At 36.5% G+C, this 19,357-nt stretch overlaps 2 protein-coding genes across 8 annotated transcripts in view; both read left to right on the top strand.

The window, feature by feature from the left end:
- Window positions 1–19,357, top strand: part of IPO11 (importin 11) — an 82,070-nt gene that overhangs the window by 53,487 nt on the left and 9,226 nt on the right. The window lies entirely within an intron of this gene.
- On the top strand, window positions 9,140–12,674 carry LRRC70 (leucine rich repeat containing 70). The gene is made up of 2 exons (XM_042028275.1): window positions 9,140–9,569; window positions 10,068–12,674. The coding sequence occupies exon 2, from the start codon at window positions 10,079–10,081 to the stop codon at window positions 12,002–12,004; it is 1,926 nt and encodes a 641-aa protein (XP_041884209.1). The 5' UTR covers window positions 9,140–9,569; window positions 10,068–10,078; the 3' UTR covers window positions 12,005–12,674.

Genomic DNA, 19,357 nt, shown 5'->3' with positions numbered 1-19,357 from the left:
AGAATGCTTCAAAGGCCCTTGGTATGGTTTTTAAAGTATTCCACAATTCTGCAGCTAAGTATTCCAATATGAGTAGTTCTATTTATTCTTTTTTCTTTCCCCCTGAGAGAAACTTAAAAAGATGAAATTTCCATATTACATTATATTATCTTCTTATTTGGTTTCACAGCATTATAGTAACCTTTCTTCTATTTTATAGGAAATGTCATTTAGTAAAAGTGAGGAACTAGCACTGCAGATTTATTGTCGATTCTCATTAACTCTGAACTATCTGCTTCTCTCATCTGGCATGTTAGTATTTTGGTGTCCCTTCCAGGGAACAATGTTCAGTTTTCTTTCCTGTTGTGGGTGATCTGAACTTTGATCCTGGTTTTCCCCTTCATGACGTTAAAAGGAACAGTTGCTGTGAAACAGTTTTTGCACTGTAGATTTTTTAGCAAGCAGATGTTACTGTTGTCCTTTCAGTAGCCATCATCATTGCTGGATGTACATAGAAAAGGAAAGTTTTAAATGCAATTGCTGAATACACTGACTTGTAAGTTGTCATTACTAGAATTCATGTATAACACATGTTTAAGTGAGAGTTCAGTCCATAGTTACCTTCAGATTATTTTTAACTGTTTGACATTCAGGAAGACAAAACTGCATGAGTTTACCTTTAGTCTGCTGGGTTTCCTGAGCAATCTTTAAGTATTGTCTGTTGGGAATTTAGATATTGCTCCCAAATCCTAAAAGCTATGTTAGTATCTGTAGAATATGTAATAGCTGTCAAACCTGTAGACTATGTAGTCACTATCTAAAAAAAATGAAGGAACACTTACGTGTAGCTTAGAGACTTCATTGCTTTTTATATGCACAGAAATTTTCCCTTTTTTTGTCAGGTAGATAATCAGGGTAACCACCTAGCTAAAGGTGAACCAAGCAGTTGCTTTATGAGAGGCTTTTCCCAGTAAATGTAACAGTATTATGTTGTCTATAAGTATATTTGAAATGTGTTTAAAGAGGTGTTAGCTAAAATTTAAGGTGCTGAACTATATCTGTCTTCCTGTGAAGTTTCTTTTAAAGAGGAAGGAAAAAAAGAAATTCCTTTAGATAACCATGTTGTTTTGGACTACCTTCAGCTGCTCCAGATTTCCTGCTGTAAAAGCCAATTATTTCTGGCAGTCCTTAACATCATAAAACCTTCTGCAAATGACAGCTTTATTTTTCAGTTACTCAAATCATTTAAGAAAGCTGCTTCTTAAATAAAAAGCCTCTCTTTAGTGGACATATTTATGTCAAAGCTATGAAAATTTCACTTATACAATTGATAGACTGCCAAACCTACCTTCAGACAGAGTGTGTGAAATGGATTCCGCCAATTGATTGTTTCTTTTACTAGAACAATGTGAGTCACTCTGGTTTTGCTGTATCACAGGGATTATACTTGCTGCATCCTGTATCTGTAGGCTTCTTGTGTAAGTCCATTTGCACAGTTGAAGCAAAAATGTTTTAAATATAATATAGTATTTAAACAAAATGTTTTGATTCATGTAAGTGTTTTCAAGAAGAGCTAAAGTAATTATTCCTGTTGGAATGCCTCACTAAGCAAGTTCCGGATTAAGTTTTGCTTTGGATATCAAAAGTAAGTTCAATATTTCTCAGCTGCAGAGGCAGAACAGAATTTTGTCTCCTGAGAATGCTGGGCTGTCTTGGGAAGGCCAAGGTGAGGGTGAGATTCTTCCCTCAGCTTTCTGCTCTGTGATGGTCAAGATTGGTACCAGTAGCAAGCTCAGACTTTCAAAGTTCTGCTGTAAGGAAAACAGGCATCTGTGCTGTGTCTAGCACTTTGTGAGAATTTTCCTCCTTTTGCCAGTTGCTTCCTCTAGACTATAGCTGAAGCACTGGTTTATTTTTGAGAGGAAAGAGAGGGAGCAGACAAAAATAGTGGGAGGGGAAATGAAGGTAACATGTGTTTTCATTCTTCCCTCAGAGTTGTTTTATGGATAAAATGTTAGGGGAAGTATTAAACAGTGACCTTTTTTATTCTCCATCTAAACTCTATAGTATTACTTCATAGATATTAGGTATTTCTCTAGGTAGTGATCATGTTTACAATTATAAATATGTGGAACTTGGGATTTTCTGCATTTTAGGGGAAGGTAAAACTTCCATCGTTATTAATTTAAAACCAGTACGACACAAATAATTTTCTGTTTCAAGTACAGCATCTTTGACAGTGTCATGAGTGAAGGATTTTAGAGCAGATAATACAGGATTCACTGCAGAGCAATTGTTCACAGTGGCTCTTGGGCTGACTAGTTTGACTAAGCAGGTTATAAAGTGACAAATTATTAGCCACACTGTAATTTTCTCATGTAGGCAATACCATCCAGAGACAGATGAAATGACATGCTTTTGGTACCAACAGTAGTGCTGCATTTTAATCATGTATGCATGTCCTTCGATCTGGCATCCTGTTTATCTTCCCACAGCTGCACATTGTGTCAGTGGTTAGAAATGCATATTAAAAAAAGAACAATAACTGCTGCTTTCCTGTTTAGTGTGTTGCAGCACCTTTTCACTTAATGGTAATTTCCTGGTATTACTTAGGGGTTTCCCCAAATTAAATGATACCTAACTGTCTGCATTTGCTATCCAAGTGCGGTCAATCGATGTTAGCACTTTTTTGTGTTTGACAGATACATGCATTGGCAGTATTTTCCACATTTTGTATTCTTACTGCCTGTTTGTCACTCATATCCATCCATGTCTGTTTTCATTCATTTATTTAAAAAAATCTTACTATTTCAAAAAATAGGTTAAAGACCTTTGCCTTTACTCTGTTGTATATAACAGTAGGGTGCAGTAATATTCAGGCAGTAAGGATGCATTTGTGGAGTTACAGTGTCTCCATGTTCAGTACATGAGGAAAGTGTGGATAGACAACACAGTAGCTCTACCAGGAATGGCTTTTGGAAAAACACGTGAGGACTTGAAGTTTTTTGGAGGAAAATTGTATCTGAGCTAGAGTGTTAGACATGCAATGTGACAGCAACATGGATTGAGTAAATTCACAAATGTCGTGATTTCCTGGTCTAGTTAAGTCATACTCAAGCTTGTCTACAATTTTAATGGCTTGCTTGTGAACATTCAGCTTCAGGAGTGCTCTTCAAGACTGAATTGAGTTTTATTAGATGTGCCCCTGGTCCCTAAAATAGTGCCTAGTGAATATGGTCAATAGCAGCATTCTACCTCCTATTTATTGTGGAAAATGTGTGGGGCCCCCGCCACTATCTAGGGTTCTGCATTTTGAGATTTTCAGCATCCTTTGTAGTTCCTGATGCGAAAGTGGTTAAAATTGTACTATGTTCCCTTCTCCTACATATATATATATATGGAAATAATTAGCTTGCTTACTGCAGTATAATGTCAGTACTAGTGTTTTGGAATGTCCTTCTTTGGTGATATTGAAAGCTTTTAATGATTTATTTGGCTAAGTAGGTATCTTTTTTATTCCTACAGTTGTGTGTATTTTAGTAGAACACAAACAACACTGAAGGATGCTAAAGAGTGATAGGAACCTTTATTCTCTAATAAAGAAACGGAAAGAGATTTTGGAAAGATTATAGTGTCAATGATCAGCTTGGTTTGGGGTGGTGCCTAACTGTACCCACAGGTAGCATTTGACACCATGCTGAAAGCTAAGCACTCCCCTTCTGCAGGTGAGTGTTATTTCTGCTATGTCTGTCACTCTTGAATGGGAGGTTGCCAAGTTTCCTTTTATTCAAAGTCAGTCCTTTCCAAAGTAGGCCACTAATTTTGGTCCTTGAGGATAGGCTCATTTTTGGTGGACCTACCTGTGTAGAGTGGTACCACTCTAAAGTAGAGGAGACTCTAAAATACAAAGTATTTTAATTTATCTTTCTTCATTTTGATTTCTGCTACATGAGTAGTGGCAGTTTTTATTTTACCCCTTTGAGTCAAATATGTTTATGTATTGTGGGGAAAGGGTTAAGAGGTGCTCCAGGTTTCTAATTTTTATGTAAATGAATGTCTGCTTTTTCTCATTTTGTATCAAGTCTGATATGTCAGCCAGTATGAGTTCTGCCAGTTAGATAACTGGCATTTTGTGAGTGTAGGTACTTGCAGTATGCAATTATAAATCTTCATTAGGTTATTATAGAGTTTTGCCTCTGTCATTTGTTAAAATTAGTTAGAAATTTTAATTTTCCTCTCAAAAAGTTGTCTATATGTAATGTTAGTAGATGGCAAGAAAGTGCCTAATAAAATGTCATATTCTCCTCAGGATAGTTATGTCCTCATTTAGAAAGTCAGAATTTCTTGCATAATTACTTGTACATCCTCCTTTCTTTATAGGGATGATACTCTGAAGCTATTTTATCTTCCTCTCCATTTTTTTAATCCCTCTAGTTAAAGGTACGCTCACCCACGCCTCTAATAGACTGTTAGCATTTAAAGGAGCTCTTTAAATTATGATTTTGCAGTTGTCATCACTGTTTGGCCTTGGATTTATTTAGCTTGCCTGACAGGTATCAGTGCAGTTTTAATGATAAGAGTGAAAATTGTGGCTTTGGTCTTAGTCTGACTATCAGAGTCTGCATAATTCAGAAGGTTACATGGAGCACTGCCAACTTCTTTAATTGCATGTCACATTATGGCACTGGCAAAAGGATGCACTCATTAAACTTCTTGTTCACAGTGTCCATCATTTTTTCTCCTACACTTGATTGCTAATATGGTCTGGTCAGGAGCACATTATCTTTTCCTCTAAGACCCTTAAGCCTTGATTTCAAGGAAAATTGTACCAAGTCATGGCAAAAAATTATGTCACTAATTGCAACTAAACTGTTGCAAAAAACTAAACTGCAGTCATAAGGGTTTGGTGGCTGCTGCTATCTGGTTTTTGTTTATGGCCTATATAAAAAATTTCAGAAGTCTATCCTAAAACTATTTTAATTATGATTTACCGTAAAATTTAACATTTTAATTATATAAAAGACAGTGAAAGATAACAGACTAACTAGCTTTCTTTCTTCAAACTCTTTGCAATGTATGATTTACATGTTTGCAAATTAAATATTGAGTAAGTAGTGACTGAAGTATAGCATACTGCTAAAAATGTGTAAAAATCACAAGATTTTAACAAAAGTAAAAAAAAAAAAAAAAAAAAAACCCAAAGCATAGATTTACAGCTGTTTTTGCAGCTGGGTTTGTTCTGAGCTGTTTTGATATCTCTGCTTATCTCTCTGTGCTATACTCTCTGAAATTTGAGACTGCCAGAGAGCAGCTGAGATTTTTCAGTGACTTTCTTTAACAGTGCCAGACTATTATGATAAGATACCAGAAGTGATAAACACTACAACCCATGTCTCTACAAGAACTTCTGCAAATAAGTACTGTCTTGAAACAATAATGTTTCATATTCAGACAATTTAATGAGAAAGTGAGGGTTTAAAACAAAGCATCAAGTTTTGATATTAAAAAAGTGCCTAAGTATAAAGAAAGCTTGTACTTTTAAGAAACAGCTTTTGTATTTTGTGTGTGGGTAGTCTCTGTAGTAGTTGTTAGGAATTGTTCAAATTTTCTCTTTTTGTTAAATATCTGGAGCTATCAGTTGCTAATGCCAAGTGTATGCCCATCCTGTCTCCTAAACTAGCAGGCAGAGTGTGGTTTTGCAATTGGGTTTAGTTTTGATTAAATTTCTGGAAGTTGAAATTTAGGAAATTACTTTGAGTTCTTTGGACCTGTTGGTTTGAATTGCTTTCATATTGAGTACACTAATGCTTTTATACTTCAAACAGAATTTGCTAAATGTTGCAGTGAATAGTAAAGGCTAAAGCTATAGTGTTATTGTCAGCATATCACATCTGTGGGTTACATTCATGGCCAACCTTCTTTATGTTACTGTTTTGTTCACAAACTTAGTGGTTGCTCCATAGAAGACTTAGTTTTCTGAATAAAGAGAAGAAATTAATTCTAACAATTTCTCAAAGTGAGCTTTTAGTTTCACGAGAGCTTTCTGTCATATTATTTTACTGGAGTCCAAGGTCAAATTAGATTTATAGACTGGAAACTTCTTTTCATATCCTTAATGGGAAAAATAATTCTGTAGTTTTCATGCTGTGGAAGAGAAATTTTCAGGAAACAGAGCAGCAAGTCAGGGTTCTTACTTAAACAGAAATATTAAATACTAGAAGGAATCTGCAATACTGGAAACAATCATAAATTTTTAGATAAACTAGATAATGAGAAACTGAAAAGTGTTTTGGGATCTGATAAGTTAATAAGGTGTCAACAGTTCACCTGCCTACTGGATGTTAATTAAATGTTGATGTCTATGCTACCCAAGCAGTAGTTTAGTACCTGAATTACTTTGATTTGTATTCGTATCTAGAGATAGTGTGGGCAGAAGGAAGTAGGTATTTGAAAAATAAAGTTGTACAGTAGCCTACCTGTGGGGAATAAAAGTAAGACCTGCAAGAGGAGATAATTGCTAAATATACAATGGGAGGGCAATAGATAGATTCACTCTTGCAAGCTTAAAAGAATAATTACAGTGCTAAAAATTGGTTGTCCTCATTCATGAGCTTTACCATAATTTTGTAGTTATTATGAGCATGAAATCCCTTCTCAGAAATTGACTTTTAACCTGGTTTTTGAACTTTTTGCATGTTTTCTGCTATACGTAAATGGGATTTGGATGATTATTTTGTGCTACCTAATATTCATTATATTGGCTTTAATATAACTTGGGTGGAGTGCTTGTATGTTCTTTCAATTACTTTGAACCCATAATTTTATGCACAATTTGACAAATTGCTGTTACTCAAGCTTCATGCTTGTATTTATAAGGAATCACTGTTGAACGAGATTTTTTTGTTAAAAAGCCAATAGCATTAGTAACTTCAACAATATTAGTATATTAAGATAAAATTCACTTGTGGGTTCAAAAATAATATTCTCTGTTACCATGTGAAGCTGTATTCAGGTACAAACCTAGCAGTTCTCTCACTGCAGAACAAAATTGTCAGTGAATAAAATGTATTACTATGAGAGCTGCCTAAGCTTGTTGTGTTTCCTGGGTTTTTTCATACAATTTTCAAAAAGTAATGAATTTTATTGTTCAAGTACAAGCCAGTTTGAGAAATGCTGATCCAAGTTATACGTGTATCCCAGCCTTTTTTATGATTTTCCCCAAAATGGTATCAGTTATGTGGCACATAATTTTGCATCTTGTTCTTAACAGATACTGCTTTCAGATACTTTAACAATACGTAGTATTAACAAAATAGTATCTCTAAATTACATTGCAGTCAGACCTGCAGGCCTTCAGGTGCAGTATTTACAAAGTGTAAAACAGGACTTTCTCTATATTTCCTAGTGCAGAATGGAAGAAGCCATGATCTTGATTAGGACTTTTTTTTCCCCCATTTTGGGCATGGGATTCAACAGCAGAAGGGTCAGCGATGTGCTCAGAATGACAGTGGAGCTATGGTTCAAATAAAAATTTTGTCAGTATTCATAAGGTATTTTCAGTACAAGACCACAGAGACATTCACTGGTCATCAGCTTTCTTTTATGTGGCCACTGCTCTACTGGTTCCTCTAAATTTTCATGCTGATGTACCATAGAGCTTCACTAATTCCTTTTGTTTTTCAAAATGTGGTGCTTCTGACATTTTGCAAAAAGAGAGCTCTATGAACATTTGCCTTTTAAATTTTTTTTTTTTAATTTGACTTACTTAGCTGTAAAGGGTTGTTTCATATAGCGCACCTTGGAAGAATAATTTTTTGGGGGTTTTTTGGGTTTTTTTACACATATAGGTATCCGTATAAATAGACTATAGGTAGTGAAGCTTAGGTAGAAGATAATAAGCGTTTGAAGTCACTTTCTATTTTTGGTCAATCTCTGATTATCCCCTCATCTGACTCCATTTGATCTGGATAATCCTTTTCAGTTACTCTTCTGTCCCCCACATCCAGGATACTTCACCAATCTTCCTGGGAACTATACAGTGTTTTCCCATTAGGTAAATGACATGACATCTTATTTTACTTTTCTCTATGTCAACAATTATGTTAAATACTGTGAAAAATGTAAGCATGACAATAAATATTCAAGTCTAAAGAGCAATTAGTTTTCCTATTGATCTACTGGTCTCAGAAAAAAATAAACAAATACAGTTCTAATTCTGGGTTGTAACTGATACGGGCTTTGTCTGAAATGGCCCATAGACCAATTTTACTTGCTAATTTCTTATTTTAGACAAGATACTTGCAAGAAAGCTTCTACAAAAGCATGTCCTTGTCTATTCGGCGTCCCTTTCTCATGTGTTTCCTGCATTTCAGATTGGATTATGTAGGCAAAAACATTTGGGTTACATTTCACCCCGTACGTGAACTCATGCTTCCTGTGTGAGATCACTGATTCTCCTGCTGTGTTGTGCCTCTTTTTTGGCTATGGCTACTGATGGGCTTTGTCATCTTTCTTTTGCTGAGCAGAAGGTCTCGTTGAAGTAAAATAATGGGATTACAGTTACGTTGCTATTTGTAGGCTTAATGTCCCCCTTCCTCCTTTGATGATGTGACTGGACTTTGCGAGTGTTTCTTCCCTGTGATGGGTAAACTGAGGGTGTAATCTCCGGAGCTTAGGCAAGAGGGATATTTATAGCTTGTGTAGCGTTTTTCTGCAAAGGGGACACTGCAGGAAACGAAAGCTGTGCACTGAAGGTGTGGCTCTCAGAATCAGACACCGTCCCATAGTCCTCTGTGGATAAATTTGCTTTAAAAAGTGTGGCCTAAAGTGAGACTTAACATAGTGCTTGGGTCAAGTTGGAAATAACACAAGTGCATAGCAGTTTAGTACCACATCATATGGGTCTCATATTCTAAGATTTCACAGGTTTCTCTGGGATTGCTGGCAGGGTGTGCCTTGCCAGGGGACAGGAGGCACTGGGCTCTTCCCTCCAGAGTGTCTCTTTTCCCTCTAAGCTGGACCACTGGAATGTGTGTGCGTGTGGCAGCAGTTTGGCTCTGTAGGCAGAGAACAGTGTACATGTTGCTACTGACTTAATAAAGGGTTTCAGATTCTGGCTGAAAGATAAGGGAGTTGCAGGTAATGCAATAGTGCTGTTACAAATAGTTGTGCTTTATTCTGAAAGTTATACCTAACTAAGATAAAACTCCTTCGAGCTCTCCTAGTTAAATCAGTTAAAAAAAAAAAAATCAAACCAAACAACAAAACCTAGCAGTTACAGACTAAGATAGTTCTTGGTTTTCTAGAAACAAATCATTGAGATTTCCTTTCCAACAATACTTCTGAAGCACAGATAAAATGGCTTCCTGTCCCAGGGTTTCCTGTATCCATGGCAACCTGACTTTAGGCACTTCTTTCTTAGTTTCCTGAGCAAACTGCTGCAAACCCTGGGGCAAAAATGTGAGTGCTGTAGTACGCAGCAATACTGCCTTTCCAAAGGTTTCACAGATAAGTGTAGTCAGTCAGCTTATAACTTAGTCCAGTGGACTGCCAACAGCAAAATAACGGAAACAATGAACTTCAGATTTGGGGTAAGGAATTGCTTTTATTTATTTTAAATGTAACTCAGCTTTATAAAAGTAAAACTCAAATTGTCAGTGAGCTGCCAGTGAAAGCTAACTTGTTTACAGTTGGCATTTCTACCTGAATGCTTTTGAAACATTTCTTAGTGATGGTTAACTATAAGAAATAGTTGATAAATAGTATTTTTAATTTAATAGAAGCTGTTATTTTGACAGCTTAGATGCTTTTATGCTGCAGCCAATTAAATATTTTCTGGCTATGTTGGCAGTACATTTATTTAATTGTCTATTTACTTGGAAAAGTGTTTTCTGTGTAGTTCAGTTAGTAAGTTTAAGTTTTAAACTGCTTTTTGGCATGAAAGGATAATATGTAAAATACCAATCTTGAGAGCAATGCTAATATTTAAAAAACTGTACACATAGATTTAAATAATTAATAGTAATTAATAAATATAATGAATATATTTGAATTAATAATATTTATATACTTCTTTTTATCTCTAATAGTGAAGTCAGAGATGAGTAAGAAGGCCAAAGACAGGGATATGTGTGTTCTGCAAAGTTCTCCACCCTGCCCAGGAGCATTCCTGTATATATTTAATTGTTTTCTTTTGTTGCTGCTTCAGAAGGAGGCTTTTGGCTGTCCATCTGCTTGTCAGCTCTGCACAGGGAGACAAGTTAGCTGTCGTAATGCAGGGCTTTCAAGCATCCCTTGGAACCTTCCAGAAACAACAATTCTTGTTTATCTCAGTGGAAATAATATATCACATGTCACTCCAAATGGACTAAGAGGCCTTCAGAAGCTTGCTGCACTCTACATGGATAACTCCAGTATTTTGTATGTACACCCAAAAGCTTTTATGGAAGTCCCCAAACTGTGCTACTTGCATCTAAATAACAATAATATTAAACACCTGGATCCAGGAATCTTTGAAGGCCTTTCCAATCTTCATTGTTTATACCTTCAGAATAATCAAATAGCTTTTCTTCCCAGAGGATTATTTAGTGATCTCCTTTCTGTTAGGTATTTAACACTTCAAAGAAATCGTCTCAGTGTCCTTGGAAGTGGGACTTTCTTGGGAATGATAAGACTCCAAACACTAAACCTAGCCAATAATAAGATTTCATGGATATCAGATTCAGCATTTCATCATCTTGAAAATCTTGCATATTTGTTTCTTGAAGGTAACAACTTAACACTTGTGCCATCAAATGCTATTGGAAGGCTCAAAAATCTTGAAAGACTTTCTTTGTCTCACAATCCCATTGGATCAATTCAGCCTTTTGCATTTAAGGGACTTAACAAGCTTAGATATCTGTCTTTGAAAAATGTCAAGCTAAAATGTATTGCTGTAAATGGATTTTTTGGATTAAACAACCTTAGCCAGCTAATCTTAAGTTATAATGATTTAGAAAATATAAATTCCAGCACTTTTACTTTATTGAACAATTTAATGTATCTACAGCTAGATAGAAATAAAATAGCCACTATTAGCAATGGTACCTTTAAAAAAATGGGGCAGTCACTTAAAGTACTCAGTTTAGCATTTAATAATATCACAGAGTTACAACCTGAAGTGCTCAAGCCCTTAGTATCTTTAACTCATCTACAGGTAAGTTCTAATCCTTGGAACTGCAGCTGCAAAATGCTTGGGTTACTTAATTGGCTAGCATCATCTCTTGTTTCTGCAAAAATCCACTGTCAGAATCCCCGGAGTATGCGTGGGAGACCTTTGCATTATATGAAGTGGGCTCGGTTTTCAAACTGCATTGGCCCCACAGCCGGCTTGGGCTCTACCCCGAGTCTGGGATCCTTCGGGGTGCGTCACAGCACTACCGCTGTGATGATGGCCTGGCATAAAGGCAACAGGCACAGCACACTGGAACAGTTTGTCAGTGCAGAAACTAAATATGTTACTTTCTGGGAAAGAGCTACATCTACATCTTCTACCCCATTGCCCTATGAGGAATATGCTGTTGAAATTCCATCAGAGGCAACTACAGTATTATCAACATTACCAGTGCAAATACCAGCAGAAATTATACCTTCTAATAGAACTGTAGAAGGAGAACAGTTATTTACAACAGATGCTGCTCCTGTATCATTAAAAACAACCCTGATTTGTACACAACAGGTTGAAAAGCTGAATCAAGCTTTTGACATTTTACTAGCCTTTTTCATTCTGGCTTGTGCTGTTATCCTGTTCTTAACCTGTAAAATTATTCAGTTTAGGCAGAAACTAAAGGTGCTGGAAAACTCAGGGGAAAAGAGTATAGAATATTATGGCTTTTATCAGCCTGGCAGATACAACATAACTGACTCAGTGCAGTCCCTAACTCAGAAATCAGTGGGACATTCAGAACTGGATCAAATAAGGCTGCTCAAGCGAACAGCATCAGAAAGTCAGGCACAGGTCATCTTGTTTGAACATTCATCATTGTAATTTAACTCATTTGATTTGGTGTTAACTGTCATATGAAAGGTCAAGAAATCAAGAACTCAATTTTGTAAAAATACTTCCACTGATTAAAATCAACTGCTTGATAGAACTGTGGAAAATGGCACAATTGGGTTCTGCATCATCATTTGCTTCCTGAATGTTTTCAACTTTATGGATTATTTCATTATATGTCATTTAAATCTGACATGGATAAGTTTATTAACCTCAGTCCCTATTTGTAGGAATCTTTCACCTATGGCTCAAGTATACATGCAGTATAAAGTACCCTATAATTTATTTTGCTTAATAATGATGTAAATTCCTATAGAAATTCCATAGCTATTGTGAAGCAAGCAAGACATCAGTTCTTAGTAGGATCACAAAGCCAAGAAATCTTGGAGAATGAGAAAACAGTGCTTCATGTGTTTATTGTAATAGAGTTTGTACTCTTCCTCTATTAAATAAAGCGCAGTAGAAAAAAGTACATTTACAGCTAGCATGTTCAAACTCTTGAGTAAGAGAAAAATTTAAAACTATACAAATTCTATTAATACCTATAGCATATTTTAATATACGAAGTTGTGTGTTCAGTCTGTGTAATGAATATATTAAATATAAATTTATATAAATATAAATAAATATAAAAATATATAAATAAAAATATTTTTTATTAGTGTGTATCTGTATCATTTTATGAAATACCCCAAACTGGAGTTAAGAAAAACTAAATTTCTGTTGAAATTTACCAAAGTTTAATGACCAAATTTATTATGTCTAAGACATAATTACCTTAGACAGTGGTTAATTATTGTCAATAAAAGATACTTTGGCATCTACGTAGTAATATTTTGAGGGACGTTTTAGCTAGATAAGAGGTACAAATTGAAGAAATACACTACACTGTAAATACATAATGCTAAATTAATGGCTGAAAACATTTACGTATTTGGTTTATATTTGGAAGTGTTAGGTCAAGGTATGTGTTCTTAGTGAAGGCTTCATCTTCAAATACAGATATTTTCTTATATAGTTTGCATTTAACTTTTTACTTCTGTTTAAAATATTGGTGTTCCGTTATTATCCGGTTATGTCTAGTATGTTGTAGCTTTATTTTCAACCCGAATTTCTGCGATTTTTTTTTCCTGGTTGTTACTTCAGTAATTCATACTTTATTCAGGAATTAAAAGTCATAAAACTATGTTCCAAATAGTCCAATATTGTAAAATTTTCAACTAATGGGACTTAGTTTTGTAGATACTGTTTATCTTCTCCAGGTGTGTGCCCTAAGATTTCAGCCGTGTTGCTTATAAGTTACACAGTTTACAGTTAGACCATTTTCTTCAAGAAAAAATGGGGAACAATGCTTTGACAGACTTTCCTCCATGGTGTTGATTTAAGCTGTGTAGAAGAATGTTGCTGTTCCAGGCTTCAGCCTGGACCCTGTGGTGTTCTCCAGCTGAGCCAGAACTGCCCTCAGCATTCTTATTCTATCCCCTCTCTTTCCTGCTCGTGTAACTCGTGCGTATCCAGGCTGTGCAGCTCCCAGTCATCCTGTTTGTCCATCTGCAGTTCTTTTCCAGAAGGGAAAATTTATTATCTGCTACCAGGACATGCATAAATCTTGACTGCTCTGAATGGGTGTGAATGTGCAGGTGTGCCTTCACTGTTGTTTGTTAGTAATGTAATGAAATAATACTGTATTTAACTGTAATTTACTGTATAATAGATCAAATACTTCTAGGGAACACTTTGGACAAAAGCTTAAACTGTTTTGTACTACCTGAGTAGAAACTATTTTTTAAAATAATTTTCTAACTTAAGATCAGATGTTAAATATAATGGGCAAATGCTTTTAAGAAGGGAAAACACTGGATGTAATTTATGCACTTTTTTCCAGAGGCTAATCCACTGCAGTCTCTTCCTCTTTAACCCATTTTTGTTACTTTATGTCTGTCCTACATAATTCCTTGTGATAAATGTTAATTTTGTTTTCATTTAGTAACAGCTGCACAATCAATGGTTGCACAGTAGTAGGTTCAGCAATTTTATGTGCTATATTTCTAAATTTTTAATTTTACATGGGCACCTTCAGAAATAATGGACTTCAAATGCAATAGAAACTAGTTAAGTTTTTCTTGCTAAAAATGCTGCTATGCCTTTCTTACAGAGGAGTTTTGGGTGTGCACAAAGGTTGAAACTGAATAAACTTAAAGAAATGTGGCAGGGAGCAGCCGTTATTTTAGGCTCTGGTTTCCTACAGAAAGGCATGAGAGGTTCTCTCAGAAGGTGCATCTTTTTCACTGACAAGCTGTTGTGGGAGTTGTTTGCCAAGTATGAGTCTCACCATCTGTAGATGGAGCATGAAAGGAAACTGGTGTTGTAGCTGTTTGTGCAAGCTGAGTTGGAGCAGTTGAAAGCCATCCTTTGGAGTGGAGACATTCTCTAATATCCAGCTTGCCAACACAAGGATCAGACTAAAAAGGAACTGAGAGATTTATTATGCAGTTGTGAGGGAAATGCCTTTTTTTTTTAGCAGTCAGTATCTTTTGTATTTAAATGTTCACTCCAGGAAACTGACCCTTTCATGTATATGTGTGGTTCATATGTCTATTAAAATCATTAGGGAATACATTAGAAGACTTAGTTGAGTCTGCCCTCATGAAGCAAAGTGGTGCTTCATGAAGATCAGGTTTATGGTCAGTCACAGGACTCCCCTTGAAAGATTGTCTTAGCTGCTGCTTTACTGCTATGGGAGTTCCTTAGTACTGTGCAGCTCCTAAGGGGTGTTGGTGTAATAATCATTTACGTCACTTACAGTATGTGCAAAGTAATCTCTATTTGTCCCACTCCACCTCTTTCCTTGGCTCAGATAAGAATAAAGAATTAATTAAGCTTTCTCAATATGTACACTAGTAAAGATATGAAATGAAACTCTTCTTGGTGTTTATTGCTTCATCCTGGTGAATGTAGAAAAGCAGAAAACATTTTCTTTCAATCTCCAAAAAAATATTTTTTCTCCCTCTCTGAGGGATGTGCAAAGCAGATAGGGGGTCCATTTTATTTAGGCACCACTAAAAATTTGTCAAGACATGTTTTAACATGGTGATAGAGCTTTATCTACAGTAGTTAGCTATATAATTGAAGTAAAATTTTGAATTTTCACATAAAACCTCAGGATAATAAAAAAGTTGTATATGTAGCTGAGTGCATTAGAAATTATAGACAGAATGAAAAAAAAATCCTGCCTTTTTTTTCAGAACAGATGTGGTCTGTGTTGTCCTATGCAAAGCTTTTATTCTTTTATCTAAAAAGTATGCAAAGTTTGAAATAGAAGGTTTGAGTTTATTCATATGGAAGCTGCACTGAATGCTAAATTTTGTTTTTGTTACTGGTAAGGTGAATTTTATTAACAGGCAGCATAAAATATCCTTTCTGTAATAAAAAGAAAATATAGTCATTGTATCTTTGAAACTTGGGTTATGGAGTGTTTTAGGTCCTAATTGTGGGTCTTTTATTTTTGCTGCATACCAAATGAGGCTTTGTCCCAATAATTTAGGAAAACTGCATGGTTATAAAACCAGTTATAGCCTGATGCTTTTGTTTGTTTCACTGCTAATCTGGATTATATGCAATTCAAGGGGGGAACTGCTTAAATGCTGCCTTCCTCCAGGTTTAAGATTTTAGTATGAAACATATTAACTGTTTGAAAATTCATCTGAATACAGCGTTTGTCTTCTTTGAATCTGCTCATATGACTTCTTAATTATTTCTTGAAATAAGCAGGCTAATTTTAGTCTCTTTGAAAAGGTATTACATTGAGTGGCATGACTTGCTTTCTCATCTATGAAAATAAGACCTTATGTATTTTATATTGCCACTGAACTTTAATTGAGATTTCATTTTTTAAAGCATGAGTCTATGGTATCTTTATTTTTCACATGCATGTGTCTTCTTTTCTAGAAATAGTTGCACTGTTTAATAGCTCCATGCTTGGTAAATATTTCAGTGGGTTTTTGGTAGAAAGAAACTGTATGTCCCATTTAAAGGGGTGACACTGACCATGCCATAATTATGCCTCTCCTGATGGGAGAGATCTTTTAAAGTCCTTGCCAGGGGTTTGAGAGACAAACGGGACTCTCAGCCTTCGCTACTTCTTGATAGTTGTTTATTAAATCTTACCAGAGAAACAGTCTCTAGCATGATCCAGACATAGCACAAAGCAGAGAATGCAGGAGAAAAGCCGAATTATCAAGATTAAACGGCCTTTTTAAAGGTAAATCAACCAATGGTTACTAAAAACGTACATTATTTTTACTTCTCTACCAATTATTTAGTAACACAGCCAGGAACTGCGGAATTCTTTGTCCAATCATCCCAAACTACTTTTACGGCAGAGTATGGAGTAGATGAAGAAGAAGAAGGAGGAGGTTTGGAGAACAACAACAATCCTCCATTTTGATGTTTTTTGCTTTTATTTATTTACTACATTAACAAACCCAAAACCTCTAAATTTTTCACCCTGTGAGAATCTTACATAGTAGCCTATCACCTAATTTACACTAGTGTAGTTTCTAATTCTTCTCTAAGAGTAGGCAGTTTTTTCCAACGACAAAGGTCAAAACCAGTGTTGTTCAGTGGGATAAAACCCTTCAAAACAGGCAGAGAAATATTCTCTGCACTCTGGGTTCCTGCAAGGGGGAAAAAAGAAAGGGGAGAAAAGAAAAGGTATTACGTTTACTGAAAGCTGCAGGCAAGCAGTTTGAAAGGTGTTCTACATACTTTGTTTTCCTTAAAAAAAAGAAAAACTGTCATGAATCTTCCACTAAAGAAAGAAGTGAAATACTATTTCTCATTTATATCATAAAGTAAGAATATCCTTTCCAAGAAATTAATGATTTCCGTATGTGCTTTTGAGGGATTACCAAGAAAAATGTTTTTGCCCCTCTGCTCTGCTCTGACAAGACCCCACCTGGAGTGCTGCATCCAGCTCTGGGGCCCTCAGTATAAGAAGGACAGGATACTTCCGGAGCGAGTCCTGAGGCCACAAGGTTGATAAGCGGAGTGGAGCACCTCTGCTATGAAGACAGGCTGAGAAAGTTGTGGCTGTTCAGCCTGGAGAGGAGAAGATCGTGTGCAGATCTCACAACAGCCTTCCAGTATCTGAAGGGGCCTACAGGGAAGCCAGAGAGGGACTGTTCCTTCAGGAACTGTAGTGATAGTATAAGGGGGAATGGCTTTAAACTTAGAGTAGGTTTTGATTAGATGTCAGGAAGAAATTCTTTACTGTGAGGGTGCTGAGGCACTGGAACAGGTTGCCCAAAGAAGCTGTGGATGCTCCATCCCTGGAAGTGTTCAAGGCCAGGTTGAAGCTTTGAGCAGCCTGGTCCTATGGCAGGAGGGTTGGAACTAGGTGACCTTTGAGGTTCCTTTCAACCCAAACCATTCTGGGATTCATGAAACTTGGAAGGAAGAAGTAATAGACGTAGTGGACAGCAACCTCTATTATTAAATAGTGCGTATGAATGGGGCATAGTTTACTTTTCCAGGGTGCGAAATGTTCACATTTGTTCTCAGTTGAATGGCTCTTGTCTACTATTGATGCGAATCTGAGGGCAGCTTGTTGGAAAATATTAACCTTACTCATGTTGGAAAATACTAACCGTGTTAATGGCATTTTCCTAGAGATGTGTTTCAAAGAGGAGGATGAGGCAAAAGAGTCTTAATGGGAGGTGTGGTAGGCAGGACCTCTGACTTGGTGAAGAAACCTGCTGTGTCTTGGAGGGCTCATTGTGCAGGCGGCTGAGGTACTGTTCAGCTTTCTCAGCTGTGCTGTGAAGTCAGTAGGTTGTTTGCTTGCTGTCTGCAGAACCTCACAGGGATTCAGTCTCACAACATGTTATACTTTGCTCTTCTGAATGTGATTGGCAAAGGAGTGTCTTTTAAAATACATAGCTGACAATCAGGCAGTAAAAATTATGTCAGTTTTCATGTTGTGGAAATCAGGAGTTGCAAGACTGATGATACAAAATAAACTTCAGATCCTGGCATACAACAGTAGCTGAATTTAAAAAGCAGAAAAAAACTAATCCCTTTGAAACAAATGATCATGAGTGAAATTACAATTTTATCAAAACAAATATGAAGAAATATTTTCTATGCTTTGTATTCTAACTTCATAAGCACTTTTTCCAAGGCATCTATTGCTATATAACTGTTTGTCATATGTGTAAAATTCTGTTGTGTGTCTGACAAGAAATTTTTCAAAAGCAGTTGCTATTGTATAAGAAGCTACAGTTTATGCATGTCTTCAGTTTTCATCCCAAATAAGAAAAGGAAATGGAAGAATATTAAGAAATTGATGTGTCAGTGTTAAAACAATGATCAGTTACAATCAAACTACAATATATGAACTTTGTGTTCAGTGCCTGTAAATAAATGGAATGTGTCTGCTTCTGCATCTGCCTCTTAGGGAGCAGCAGCATCTTTTTGGGAGAATTAAGCCTGAAATCCAAATGGAGCAGTAAGGTGCTTCAGTCCATGGCAGTCCCAGGAAAAGAGTTGTAGTTTACCATCACCAGTTAGGTCCTTTCTCTTTCTTTGCTGCATGTAGCTAGAGGTATTCCTGAGATGAACATCCTTTCACTTGCAGTTTGTCTTTACCCTTTCGCAGTTCCCAGAGTAGGAGTCCAAGAACCAAGGTTCCACAATAGCATGTCTCTGGCATTAAATCCACAGCAGCAGGAAACGGAGCAGAAGCAGCAGTTGGCTGCTTTCCATTAACTAGCACCTGGTGGCACCGACTTTATCCATCATGGGGAGATCATGTTTCTATACCCTTACCCTACAGGCACATCCTTTCTCGAGGCAGGGGCAAATGTAAATATGTTTAGTGCAATTTTGGGCATTGTGGACCTATCTAGGCCTTCAGGTCATGCTGAGTAAAGGTGCTCATGCCTTTTAAGTCCCAAGTGATACGTATCAGCCCTTTGCATTAGTGTTAAATAGCCTTGTGTGTCAAATGGCAGGAGGTGCCTGTGTTTAAACAGATAAATCCTGTCTGATCTTGCTCTGTACAGTCAGGAAAGTGACATTCCTGTAGAACTGGGTGTGTGCAGGGTTTTTCTACCCTCTCTGAGGAGTTGGCTGCCTAAGAGGGTGAAGAAATACTGGTAAATAGGGGAGTGTATCTTCTTTACAAGCAGCCATTGCTCAGGGGTTGTGTAGGTTTATGCATTGAATAGTGACAGTAGAAAATGTGTAAATGTGTTGGGAATAGAAGCTACTACTCTCTTCCCTGCTGGCAGGAGCATGCCCTTCCCACTCAGTTCTTGACTCCTGTGCTAATGTTTATTTTCT

Source organism: Corvus kubaryi, unplaced genomic scaffold, assembly GCF_017639235.1.
Source record: "Corvus kubaryi isolate FWS band 111438036 unplaced genomic scaffold, C.kubaryi_AGA036_p1.0 37308, whole genome shotgun sequence".
Lineage (NCBI taxonomy): Eukaryota > Metazoa > Chordata > Aves > Passeriformes > Corvidae > Corvus > Corvus kubaryi.
The sequence above is the reverse complement of the archived record's forward strand: the minus strand, read 5'-3'. Positions and strand labels throughout refer to the sequence as shown.